Source organism: Botryllus schlosseri, chromosome 3, assembly GCF_051294905.1.
Source record: "Botryllus schlosseri isolate E-star chromosome 3, Bs_hap1, whole genome shotgun sequence".
Taxonomy (NCBI): domain Eukaryota; kingdom Metazoa; phylum Chordata; class Ascidiacea; order Stolidobranchia; family Styelidae; genus Botryllus; species Botryllus schlosseri.
In genome coordinates this window covers 38278268-38292169 of record NC_137238.1, presented here as the reverse complement: position 1 = coordinate 38292169, position 13902 = coordinate 38278268, and the positions used below count along the sequence as shown (strand labels likewise).

The 13902-nt window shown below is 39.8% G+C and overlaps 2 protein-coding genes and 1 long non-coding RNA gene across 5 annotated transcripts in view; 1 reads left to right on the top strand and 2 right to left on the bottom strand.

Moving 5' to 3' along the window:
- The window catches only part of LOC145435258 (uncharacterized), a 39300-nt gene extending 31218 nt beyond the window's left edge, over nt 1-8082 (bottom strand). Inside the window, exon 1 of the long non-coding RNA XR_013913766.1 lies at nt 8035-8082. This is a non-coding gene — a long non-coding RNA (uncharacterized LOC145435258). The remainder of the gene's footprint in view (nt 1-8034) is intronic.
- Nucleotides 1-13902, bottom strand: part of LOC145435216 (surfeit locus protein 4-like) — an 86953-nt gene that overhangs the window by 59037 nt on the left and 14014 nt on the right. The window lies entirely within an intron of this gene.
- LOC145435239 (large ribosomal subunit protein eL28-like) lies at nt 8771-13427 on the top strand. Its single transcript, XM_080312581.1, has 5 exons — nt 8771-8924; nt 10071-10190; nt 11964-12052; nt 12770-12866; nt 13311-13427. Exons 2-5 carry the CDS (start codon nt 10075-10077, stop codon nt 13399-13401), a joined length of 393 nt encoding a protein of 130 aa, XP_080168707.1. The 5' UTR covers nt 8771-8924; nt 10071-10074; the 3' UTR covers nt 13402-13427.

Sequence of the window (13902 nt, the reverse complement as noted above, 5' to 3'; positions counted from 1 at the left end):
AGTAGTCGATAAATCTACTCAAGTAGAAGTAGCGACGAATAATTCTACTCAAGTACGAGTAGAAGTACTCAAGTAAGTAAGTAGTTGTGAAAACGATCCTATAAGTCGTTCACATGGATCGTAAAAAGGTGCCAATTGAGCTATGCGATAGGTGACGAGATTGATTCATATTGATGCATACCAGCAGGTATTTTCAATAGCATAAGCATTCGTCCACATCATGGGATGAAAATGGTAGTATTGATATGGAAATGCGATGCTAATCTAATCCTCTGTTTTCTCGAACAGCACGTTTTAGAAAATAGCATGGCATGGCGCGATTCCCCATATTATAAGGCTCGTAGTTTAGTCGGAGAGCAATACGGAGAAGTTGTATAGGATACGGTGTACACTGTACACACTTTGCGCGATTAGTGAACGTTAATAAAAAATATGGTGGACCGTAAAAATGCCATATTGTGTAGCTTTATTTCCAGAAATTAAAGGCATTACTACACTTGCTTTTATACTTCAAGATGTATATTATCCAGACAAAAGAACTGATATTAATTATAACTCAAAGTATATGATACTGGGAATTGAAAGTGAAATATAAATACTACTTCTAAAAGCCGAACATGTATTTCATGTTTTAGTCCAGAAGGTTTCAAAGGTGGTAAGCTAAAACAGCTCTAAAACTAAAAAAAAGTCAGAGTCCACTTTTCCAGATTTGGACACGCCATTACGATATGATAACTGCAGTAAATGCTAGATTGCGAAACATCAGTTTCAAACGTTATGATGAGCCATATATACTGTGATGAATTATTTAACATGGGCAAAAGCCGACAATGTAGTGTGAATGGAACCATGCCAACCCTCTACCTAAATTATATTCACCGATACTTACGTGAAACCATACTGGCGACTCCGCATCCACTGCGCGCGAAGCGCGACGAAAATTCTGGGCTTTACTAAAATTTTATGAAAATTAAATGTCGATACTCCGTGAAAACAGCCCCGAAATTCCTCAGGCTATCTTCCTGATTGGAAGATTGAACTACTTCTACTTGACAAACTGAAAATAGCGAAAAGTAAGTAAGTAGATCACAAAATATTACGAAGTAGAAGTAGAAGTTGTGAAAAATCAGATCTACTTGAGTAAGTACCAGAAGTAGAGGATAACTACTTGAGTACTTCGAAAAAGTAGAAGTACTTCGTTACTGACCACCTCTGCTACTCAAGTACCCTTTGCTAAGGTGCTTATTATTTTACACTACTAGTTGAGTTCTCGATTTATCAGGTAACGCTAGGTCCAGAATACTAACTATTTTACTGGCTTCAGAGCAGTGTTGGGATGACTCGAGTCAACTCTTTTGTATGACTTTACTCGAGTCACTTTGGAAAAATGACGTGACTCGGAGCTTCAAAAATGTGCATTGACTCGTGACTCGGAGTAAAATTTACGAGTCAAATTCAAGTCATCAAGTAAACGTAGTTGAAAAAAATCACTGTATCTTGTATGTGTCCGGATTGCCCGAGATACGCCGGTGTCAAGCAACTAGTCCAAGGGTCTACGGCCCGCGGGCCGGATCCGGCCCGCCAAGCGAAATCGTCCGGCCCGCGACGTAATATTTAGTTATCACAAGAATACGGCCCGCCGCTTCATAATGAGTTTCAATCTGCAGTGCAGCGCTGCATGAAAAAAATGCGGCATTGCTACGATATAATAGTAGCCTACATCGTATTTGTCTATTGTTACGCCATAAAATGAAGGTGGTTGAAGTAGGAGATGGAGATAGACAAGACTGGATCAGTGCTTATCAATCTGGTGTATCTCGCAACCGAAGGTGTTCCATGCTTTTTTAAAGGGGTAATCACTCTAACGGGGTGTGACAATAAAGGTGTTCTTCGTTTGCTTCAAAAACGCTTGGAGCATCTCAGACGCAATGTCGGAAGCTCAAACTATTCAATTATAGATAACTAGCCTCCGTATGTTAGTTAGCCTGTATGTAGTTTGATTTACCAGAAGACATTGTGTGCCAAGACAACAAACCTGAATAGTGTTTTGGCCACAATGGTGAAAACTGTTAATATGATTTTTGTCTCATCAACTGAATCAGTTACGCCAGATATTACTAGAAGCAGAGAATCAATATGGCGATGTCATGAAGGCCTATATCTGTCATGTTCGCTCATTGAGTCGAGCAGCTTTGCTTACACGAGTGTATGAACTGAGAAATGAAAGAGCAACTTTCCTCGGAAATACGAATATCGCCGACTCATAATTATGTAATCGAAAATGGGTATCTCATCTTGCTTTCCTGGTACATTTAACATCACATCTTAACAAATTGAACACTTGCAACTTCAGGGGGAATACAACTACATACATGAGATGTTGAGGCGCATTCAAAACAAATCTGTGACTCTGGAAATGTCAACAGTACAGAGAAAATGATGCTTACTTTCCTATACTGGAGCAGAGAAAACCTAGTACCAACACTACATTTGTAACTGTGATACGAAATTTAACTACTGAATATTCACCCGCTTTTCCGACATTCCTTCTCTACAAAATGAATTCTGACTATTTAGTACCAGAGGTGGTCAGTAACGAAGTACTTCTACTTTTTGAAGTACTTGAAGTAGATTTTGCCTACTCAAACTACTTTTTAAGTAGTTATGATTTTTGACTACTTCTACTTCTACTTGACAGTTTTCAGTTTTGTAGGCAAAAATATGCGCAAAATACCTACTTACTTACTTACTTGTGAACCACCATTCCTACTTCTACTTCAGTAGAAATTCCGACGTTACTTCTACTTCTACTTGAGTAGCGACGATGACTACTTTGACCACCTCTGTTTAGTACTCTGATTAATGTGGACGCCAATACCATTGCCTGAAAATTTCAAATGGGCCTTTCTGAAATGCGATGCAGTTTAATTGAATGACAAATTTCATACAAAGAGCATATCGCTGCATGACTTTGACAAGAGAGTACGTACGACCAATTTCAAGTGGTCTTTATCCTAGCTTGACCAGCAATGCAAAAGAAATTGCATCGATTTTTGGAAGCACGTACGCATGTGAACAATAGTTTTGAACAATGAAATTCACGAAGAGGAAGCTAAGATCACGTATTTCGGACGTTCATTTTAATAGGGTCTGATTCTTGGTTCATCTGACTTGTTACCAAAAGTTGAAAACCTTTCACAAAGCAAGCTGCGTCAATTGTCACAATTATTCTGTGTCGTTGAAGCGAAGTGTAAATACATGTGTCTTCGGAATAGGTATGATTGAGATTGCAGTAATGTAGGATAATATACCGAAGTGAGCGTAAAATATAGTACTAAGAAAAAATCCGGCCCGCCAAAAGGTTGTACACCCGAAATTTGGCCCGCGACTAGCAAAAGGTTGCCGACCCCTGAACTAGTCATTCATTGATTCTACGTTGCACTGATCCTCCATTGTTAGATCACAAATAAATTGACCGAAAACTAAACGATCACAGCTTACGTTGTCGAAGTAGTAGTAGTAGTAGTAGTAGAAGATTAATCTAAATATCAATTTGTCTCTGTGTCTTAGACCAGTGCTCTTCAACCGGGGTTTTCGCACAGCCTAGGGTGTACCATAATTTTTAAAGGGTGTACCACTCGGATGGGGTGTACCAGATCCGCATTATAATGAACCAATGAGACGACGACTATAGCTATCACCTCACCAGTTTATGCTTCAGAACAGGTTGACTGGATGTGTAATATCGTACAATGTGATGTCATATAAAAGCAAATCCATCTCGTCATTTAACCTTTTGTAATGGACTTATTATAGTTCCTTTTGGAGTAGAACAGGCTGGAGTTAGCATGTGTTCAGCTTGCGATATCTGTCTAGTGATTCTTGAGGAAACCATCGCTATCGCTGGTAATTCTCGGATTATCCCCCGATCAAGGATAATTCGCGGATTATCATCGAAAAACTCAGATAACTCCGCTTCTACTGGTCGGAATTGAGTCAAATTTGTTTTGCATCGTCTTTGAAGACAGCTCAACAATTTCATGGGGTTGGCAGAAAAATTTGAAGAGCTTCTTGGAGGTACAGAACTTCAATATACAATTAAATAGTATATTCATATTGAAATGAACCCGAATATTTTCGGCTGACACTCGTCAGGGGTAATCGTCAGCAACTAGTAGAGAATTGGAAAGAACATTGTATATCAACAATCGTATCACAAAATATGACGTCACCAGCATGAAATTTCGAATGAGAGAGCGTTCAATGTACTATTTTTAGGTGATACACGAACTCCTTTTGTTGACAGAGTTTTGGTTGATGTATTTTGATAAAAGTTGATTCCAAGGCACACAAATGGAATTGTGAACGGCCTCGACCTACGATTCGAAATCGGTCATTAGTTTCTAATTTTCACCAATAAATTAATAATTTTAATTGGATCTGCGGAATCCTACACTTGTTAGAATTGAACCATATTTGGTGTGCAGCGTTTTTTAAATTAAACTGACAATTTAATCAGTGAATGGTGGGAATCGGGAATAAAAGTTATTTCGAACAGCCCTAATGCCCAGACTATGTCGAATGCGGACCGCATTTAGGTACCGGATTGCTTGGTTCCGCTCACCGTACTGTCGCCAATATCAAATATGTCATCGCAGTAAATATGGCCAACCCTAACGCTTGAAACTACTGTTTCGCAATCTAGCAATTACCTATTATATACTGATTACACTCTATCACAGTGGTTCTCAACCGGGGGTCCGCGGACCCCTGGGTGTCCGCGAAGCATTTTAGGGGGTCCGCGAAACCTCAAGATAGTTGATAAGCTGATTTTTATTGTTTTTAAATTTGGAAAATCACGAGTCAGTTACGCTTCATTACTATTAATACTGCATAGCTCACATCAACCGAATGGCAGCCTGAGATGAAATATCCTACCACGCAGACTCATTTTAATTGCTAAATTGCCACCAGCCTACGGACGCAACATTTTCCTGTTTAGAGATGTTTTGTTGCGGGGATTGTGGAAAAAAGTTGGATGAGTAAGGTGTTTAGGAAATGATTACAAAGATCCATTTTCCCCTGCGACATATAAAACCATTTTTACAAAATAACGTCAAAATAAGCTACTTAGATCGGTGGTTCTCAAACTGAAAGGGCCCCCCCTCTTGGGGGGCGTGAAAGCATATGAAGGGGGCGCGAAGCTGCGGCCAACTGAAAGTTGTTTCTCGCTCCACGCGGTTTACCTCCAATTCGTGGTTGTTGCCCGGTGTATAGTCCGAATTCCGTATTTGAGAACGCTCTCATCAACAGTCCTTCCACGCCATCAAACTGTAAGTTACGATTGCTAGCACTCTGGTTTCATTTTGTGATATGACGATAAGTGGCCGCGAAATTTTTCACGATCATAAGGGGGGCGTGTCTAAAAAAGTTTGAGAACCACTGTGCTAGATAGAAATGACTATACGCTTGACATTATCTCTTCATTAAAAAATGTCTGTCAATGTTGGTTGCCATATTTGTTGCGATTATGTGTCGTCTGAAGCGTAACGCGTTATCATTACATTCGCCACCACCTATATTGTTGGAATGGATTTTCGGCACTCGCTAATATCCTATCGAAGGCGCGGATTCCCAAGACGAGACCGCGTATTTCAAGAAATGCAATTGCAGAATTCGCTTTGAAATAATAAAAGTCAGTTGACACAATCTCTACATGGATTATTTGGAAGAAAAGTCATTTTGCTGCTGTTTATAACTGAGCCTACAGTCATGAGATCAGATGACGAATGCGCGACAATTGAGCTAAATCTGAACTAAAACATTCTGGGGGTCCGCGGGGGTCGTAACGGTCCGAAAGGGGTCCGCGAAGACAAAAAGGTTGAGAACCACTGCTCTATCATATCGTAGCCCCAGCGGTGGTCAAAGTAGTCAAGAATGCTACTCACGACGCAAAAATCTACTCAAGTACACGTAGAAGTACTTCTTCCATAAGCAGTCTAAAACTACTTGAATTGTATAGTCGTATACGATGTTAACACTTTGCGCGATTTCTATACGATGACAAAAATATGGCGTAACGTAAAAATGCCATATAGTATAACTTTGAATATATACTGACAAATGTCGCTAAATTGTAAGCTTACTAAAATTTAACAAATTTTGTTCCCGGTCTTCTTGGTGTTCACATACTACTGGTCTTTAACGAGTCGTAGGCCGATTTCAAACAGTTCGCTAGAGCACTTGCTGCATTGTGAGTTTGTGACGTACCCTAAATCTGAACTCTACATTGCCGCGGGATGAAGAAAAATGCGTTCCATAAATTCCATTTTTTCAGTTTACTTCCCAACTGACTGATAGATATCGTGCATTCTTTCCTGTTTGCATCAAAATGATTCACTTTCAACCACTTCTTGTCAGTATTGCGAAGTTTATTCATTTACTTATTTAAATGTTATTAGGAAGAACTCAATGATAGCATCGTGTATTCAGTCATTGCTTTTGAAATACATTCTTATATTTTGTGTTTCATGAGTGACATGCATAGTTTCTTCAAATTAGTATACATGTGGTGATTACTGGTTTGCAAACTAATCAGGAAAGACAATTATAGAATGTCTGGTGTGGTCGTGTGGGCCATAGACACTATACCTGCAATCACATAGTTCGAAAGGTGGTGCTCGTTGAAGGAGAAATATAGCGGCTATATAGTCGGATTATCAAGACTTGCTGGTAAGAAACTGGTATCCACCGCTTTCCTATATATGTGACACTCTGGGGTGGCACGACAGGAATTGTTTCCTCCAGCAGTCTGTTCCAAGTTACGATAGTTTGCTTCATTCAGACTACATCACAGTACACGTAGAGATTTAGCAACAATAGTTTCATAGACATTTTTCTCGGTGATTCACGGGCGCATGGTAAATATAGGCCTACATCACGTCGTCGTCGTAGATCAGCGGTTCTCAACCTTTTTTTGACACGCGCCCCCCCTTGGCGATGGTCAAAAAAATCCCCCCCCCCCCTACATTTATCGTCATGTCAAAAAGAGCACATCATCTAATACAGAGGTAGGCAACCTTCCTGCTAATCATGGCCGCATTTCGATTACTTATGTAGCTTAAGGCCGCATTCCAGGGCATAGCCGCAATGAACGATCTATGGACGCAAAATGCTTATGGTAAACTGGCCATATCCCTTCCCGGTGAACTCCGGACTATTCTACTTTTCACAACGGCCTATTGTACGCACCCAAATCGCGAGTGCGAAAATTTTTCAAAGCCGCGAATCAATTGTTATCTCTTGAGGATTCCCATTCCTGCTCCAATAAAGAAGGGCGCTACTGCATTAAAATCGAAAAATGAAGTCTTGTTGAATTGCGCGGAGCGCGAAGAAAATCTCAAGATTAAATAAAATCTCTCGAAAACTCGGGAGTTAATTCGTAATTGCAATTTGCATGTCTACGGCTGCCAACACATAGGCCTACTAATTGAATTAGGCGTCGATAACAAGACAAGATAGCGTAATAGTTAAGCGCCCAGCTTCTAGATCGGTAGGTCGTGGGTCGGGTCAGACCAAAGACCTGATTAGTAACACTGGTATCCATGGCTTCCCTGCTTGGCGCTCATGCATTACTGGGATCATAGCAATTGCTATGCTGGGATAGCATGGAGGAGTGGTGCATGACTTAGAAAGCCGTAAAGGCTATCTGCACTCCCTTGTCCATTGGCATATGCACATCACGCACTCATGGTATGCTTATGCGCAAATCGTGTGTATGTGTATCATGAGTCGGTGTATATGCCGCAAAAACATCAAGAGAGAGAGAGAGAGAGAGATATGATATTCTTTCTCGCCTGCACCATCGAGATGCTTTGGCGACGGAGTTGCGATACGGCCCCATGAGGTCATCTAGTCTGCGCCCCCGTTTTTTTTTCTCCTCCATGCTATCCGTGATTGCTGAGCGCCTAGCAGGATAGCTGCGGATACCATTTTTCGAGTCTTTGGTATGACCCGGCCGGGGATCGAACCCACGACCTACCGCTCGAGAAGCCGGACGCATAACCATTACACTATCTCGCTCGTTCAAAGGACTAAACTACGTCCTTTCCTTTCCTTTCCTTTCCTTGGCCGCACAAGTTCCATTCTACGGCCTGCTCACCCCTGATATAATAGTAGGCCTATACATAAGGTATATCTTACGCCAATTTTGAATCCGAATTACAGTTGTTTAGTCTTTTACATTGCTGACAAACTTCCGCAAACTTGTTTGAAAACAAACAAAAAACATTGAAAAGGACATCAATTAATTTCAAGGTAGGCTGCACTGAGACTAGTCCTGATGCTGGTAGTGACTACAGAGAGCACGTCGTCGTTCTGTCCTGCCATGCTAAATTTGATCAGTTTTGGAAATGAATTAAATTGCGTTGATTTATACCCAAATTGAGGACGAAACCGCGCAACCTATATTGCATCTAAGTCTGTCTTAGGCAGTGCAGTTCGCCATTTATCAACAACAGCTACCTATCGCACAGAGATTTCGGCTACTGCCAAAGCTATAAAGTAATGAATGACTTGCACGTAGGAATTTCTCTAAATCTTCAAAGAATATCAAAAATTTGCTGAAATGAAGTTGAAGTCAGCGTATATACTCCGTTGAGCGCGACTGCTGGAGTTTGAGTTTGTCAAGCTTTCTACGGCGGGTTGGATTCCCGATGGGTAATCGATGCCTCCAAACAGTGGTTCTATTTTTTTCATCCGCGCGGATGCCATTCTCTTTCTCGAAACAGTAAAACAAAATGACCATTGAGATTCGGGAAGCGTCAACGTAAGTTTGATATTCCAACAAAATATACGCCACCAGGTGGTTCGTTACGCTAGTCTTTTTCTCGTGGACTACTGGCGTGAGCGGTCACGAATTGCAGGTAGTTAATAGGGATGGTGTGAACGTGAGGTTCACGTTCGCGTTCCGTGTGTGAACCTCCGAAAATTTGAGGTTCGCGTTCACAACAGAACCTTGGTAGGTTCTGCACTGTGAACCTTTTTCATATATTGCAATTTTCACTTCATTATAACATCTTTGGTTCACATTTATTGACTTTCAACTGCGGGCCACGCTATGCATGGAGCAGGCAGCATAAACATTCAACACTAAACGAGCATGCCCTTGACAATCTCAAAAAAATTACTTGTATTGTTACAAAAGTTTGCTCGAAATATCCAGCTTTCCGTTTGTGCATATTTAGTGTCTCTGTGCTGTGAGCTTGACCCGCAATCACATGACATCAAGAGCGAAATACACTGTATTTTGTCAGCGAATGATCCATATTCAACCAATCAATGAGATTGATATCCTTTTCTGATGTAGAAATCTAGCAGGCGCACGGGGTCAATCCTGACTACATATGTATACTGTATCATAAAAACCAAATCCGTGCGACTGGGGTGTTGGCTATACTCGTGTATAACTTGTTAATGGGGTAATATCGGTAGCAAGTATAGAAACTCATATTACACTCTGCTCAATATCTATGTGGCAATACCGAATACATTGTCCGATCAGGTCGAAATTGTTGGCAAAGCGACGCAAGATACTGATTTTATGGGATTATAATATCATTTGATTGCCTCAGTTGATACATTTGGCGACATTTAAAACGTCAATATGTACTTAAGTACTGAGCTATTATGAGGCCCCGAGTCGTCGCTCGGTATCGTGTACAGTAGATTAATATAGGCAATCACCTAATTGAAATATGGGGTTGAAAATAGCAATATGACGTCACGTGACGTCATGAGGTTCACGTTCGTGTTCACACAGAACCTTTCAAAAAGGTTCACGTTCACACGAACCTGAACCTTTCAGAGGTTCACACCATCCCTAGTAGTTAACCTTAATATCTTCTTTTTTATCGATAATGGTGACGTTTAGTATCGTTTATGGCGAAATTAGCTTTCTCAATACAATATTACGTAAAACTAGCTACGCGTAAAGTGCTGAAATTGTGTAGGAGGTGCTATTGGTACATAGTAAACTAACATGTTTCAGTTCAGTAATTTTCATATTTCAGCATCATGTCTTCTAACATTCAATGGGCGATAATCCGCAACAATTCCTGTTTCCTGCGAAAAAGGAATGGCCAACAATTCACCACTGAACCAAACAACCTGAAGAACAAGAATAGTTACAGGTAAGAACTCGAGAATTGTACAAAACTTCACCATGCCTGACCACTGACCATGGCCGGTATGGAATCAGTGTCCTGTACATGCACAATTCTTAATATTATAAATTACTGCAACTTGGAGAATCATCGCTGCTCGCCGTACTAAGAATAGGTTAACAATCAGGGTCAACTATAACTACAGTACTAGTTTTCAATTTGAAGTACACTACAAAAAATAATTAGACAAATTTGGTCTTATGGTCTTAAAGTGACTTTTTAGAAAAAAAATGTCTTAAAGACCAATCGGTCTTGAAGACTGATCGGTCTTAACAATGATTTTTCGTCTCAAAATTAAGACTGAAAATGCTGAAAAATAAGACCATTGTCGCCCACAAGTGCCAGGTTGGAATCCCGGTACGTTGAGCGTAATATCTTTGGTGTGCCAAGACGGTTCTAAACGTCACACCTGTGTGTAGTTAGCAGAATCTTTGGTGTGCACGAGACACCGATTCCATATTGGCACGAGTGCTGTGTGGGTATTCATGTCATTATTAGGTTCTGCATGAAGGGAAGCATAACATATATACCAGAATTCGTAGTTCATTATATAGCCTACCCATTATATATCATTATCATTCTATATAACACTTACCAATTTGTATACAATCCTCCAAACAATATATAGTGTAGTTTGAGTATATAATAGTATTTGTGGTGAGTGCGACGTGCCAACAACACCATTGTGTCAGTGAAAAGTGACAAGGTACAGTACTTTGAATTTTTGTTCTGGTGCAAATGCATCCTGTATTTGACTTATTTGAAGTGTGACATGTGATCAATGAGAAATGGACAAACATGGCACCACCAAATACGTTTTGGCTCTCCGATCTCAAGTCACTGCTAGATTGTATTTGCAATGACCTTTGACGGATCAAAATTTGTCAAATAAACCTAACTACGTCTTGTGCTCAGGGCTCATGACAATTTCCATTCTGATTTATAAGACTACGGACCATGATGTTTCTTGATTAGCAAAGTTCGTCTTGAAAACAAGACCAGAAAAACTGATGCGTCATAAACTGTCTCAATATGCTAGACATCATAAACTGTCTCAATAAGCTAGTTATGTCTTAGAACTCCTGGCCCATGTCAACTTTCCGGTCTCATTTTTAAGACCACAAATCATGTCGTTTCTTGATTAGCGAAATTTGTCTTGAAAACAAGACCAAAAATACTGACACAGCAAAAACTGTCGTAATAAGCACAATATGTCTTATACGATGCGTTTTATTGGTCTTGATGCGTTTTATTGGTCTTATTTTTAAGACCAAATAATTGTGACAATTATATTTGGTCTTAAAAAGCTGAATCGGTCTCAATTTTAAGACCAAAAATACTGACACAGCAAAAATTGTCTTAATAAGCACAATATGTCTTATAAGATGCGTTTTATTGGTCTTATTTTTAAGACCAAATAATTGTGACAATTATATATGGTCTTAAAAAGCTGAATCGGTCTCAATTTTAAGACCTCAATTCATCAGTGAGACCAAAATTGCTGAAAATGAGACCAAATCATCCTCATTTCTTAAATTTTAGACCAAATTTGTCTAATTTTTTTTTGTAGTGTAGTTTTAGTTGCAAAGTCTGAAAAGTGAGTAGGCTACTATAGCTCCATTTGCGGATTTTAAAAAGGGAGTAGTTCTATAGTTGGTTGCGATATATAGACAGAAAGACAGCAGACGTAATCTTGATAATTTTAGATACCTCATTTGGCAAGATTCATTTCTCGTTCAGGTACAATGGATTGGTACACCTGAAGACCGTTGGCGTAGAAGCTGCTAAAGACGGCAAGGGAATTGTTTTGGTCACAAAGAAACGAGCCGGTAAATATTTTGGATATACACACCGTGCTATAAGAATATATTCAATTGTCTATACCTGTTCTGTACCTCAAAGAAGCTCTTCAGTATGTTATTTTATAAGAGCTGATGCCTGCCAAGATTGAGTATTTTTCAATGACACCAACTATTGTATCGACTGTCGTCAATGTCGGATATACTATTTCTGCCAAGTAGAATACTTCATCATTTCCTGGAAAGGTCGAGGTAGTTGCTGACATCGACACTACCAACTGGATAATTCTAGTATTCTAATTGAAGCGAAATGCCGATATATTAATTCAACTTGTGAAATGTTTCCTCCCTCTAGTTTTGATTGTGATTTAGTTTCTGATTTTCTTGTAAGTGCTACGGGAGAACGGTATAGTGTGAAACCAACCATTAAGCTTGCTGAACAGACATTTGCTATTCTGATGCTTATTAGAATGGGCTTGATTTTTTGTTCAATTACTAATCTAATTTAGAAAAACTGTGTAGGTATCATACTAATTATAATATACTTTGGAAAAGTTGAAAATATCTGGTTGTACAACCCTAGTGGGACAATGAAATAATTTCTGGTAGAGTGGAAATAGTTGCCGTCTTGCCGACATAGAATTGACCCAACAAGATAGATTGTGAAGTTTGATGTGTTCTGAAAATCGATAAATTTTCCCTTTGGATAATGCTGATCGCTACTAATATTTTTCTAATTCATTCAAGGACATCGCAAGCCTGCGTCCTCTCGTCACGAAGTGACTCTGAAGCACAGCTCCAGAAAAACGCTTCGCACAATCAGGAGAGTCATTCGCAAAAACAGGTATCTGCCACTTTTTCTTGGACAATTAAGAACACGAGTATTCGAATATCACTCATCATGACGTCACAACAGTATGAATGTGGCAAAATAGTACCAGTTCTACGTCACATTAAATGTATTCTGGTATTTTCTGACCATATTTAATTGCACTTTGTTAATGATAATCTGTGGGTTGATTGCTTAATGTCGTTTCCGTCAACGTGTGTACATGTTGTCTGCTGCGATACATCCAATTGAGGTTTACAGCCTTCCGCAGTAAAAAATAGTATCCGAACTCTCATTCTTGTGGATAAATCAACTCTTGCTGGCAAGGCGCATATATCATTCCAGTACTAGAAAAATAATCTCTCGCTACACGACTCTGATCATTGCGCTGAGCCCTATTTGTCACGAGCCATATTCTTACTATAACTCAGCCAACGCTCACGAAATTGCTTCTTCCAGGTACCGAAAGGACTTGAAGATGGCGGCGGTTCGTCGCGCGAGCGCAATTTTGAAAAGCCAGAAGCCATACAAGGCCCCCACTTCCGCCTGATTGGAATAAATTTATCTCGATGATAATTTTGTGTCTTGTGTTTATAGAAACAAGCGGAGTGACTTGAGTCCATTTTTCAAATGTGTAAAATGACTCGACTTGAGTCATTGTGCAATGTGCATGACTGGAGACTCCTGGATTTGCTTGGAAAATAGGGCCAGAAACTGTTGAGACTGAGGAAAATAACAATATTGCAAATATAATTCCTTGAACCGTTAGTATACAATATAGATTAAAAATATCTTGGTTGCTTTCACACCTTATTTAATATTGTCATATATCTGGATTTGGGGGTAACCTTCCCCCAACAAAAATATACATGATTTATGGAAATAGAGACTTCTGCGTCAGCCATTACTGCGCCACGACACACCAACACATATGAAGTTATAGGCCATACGACTCCGAGAAGTATGCCAGAACGATCAGCAGCGAGAAGATCTTGGCCGAAAAGGAATGCCCTTGTGCTAACCGAAAACTTCAATACATATACATACCGTA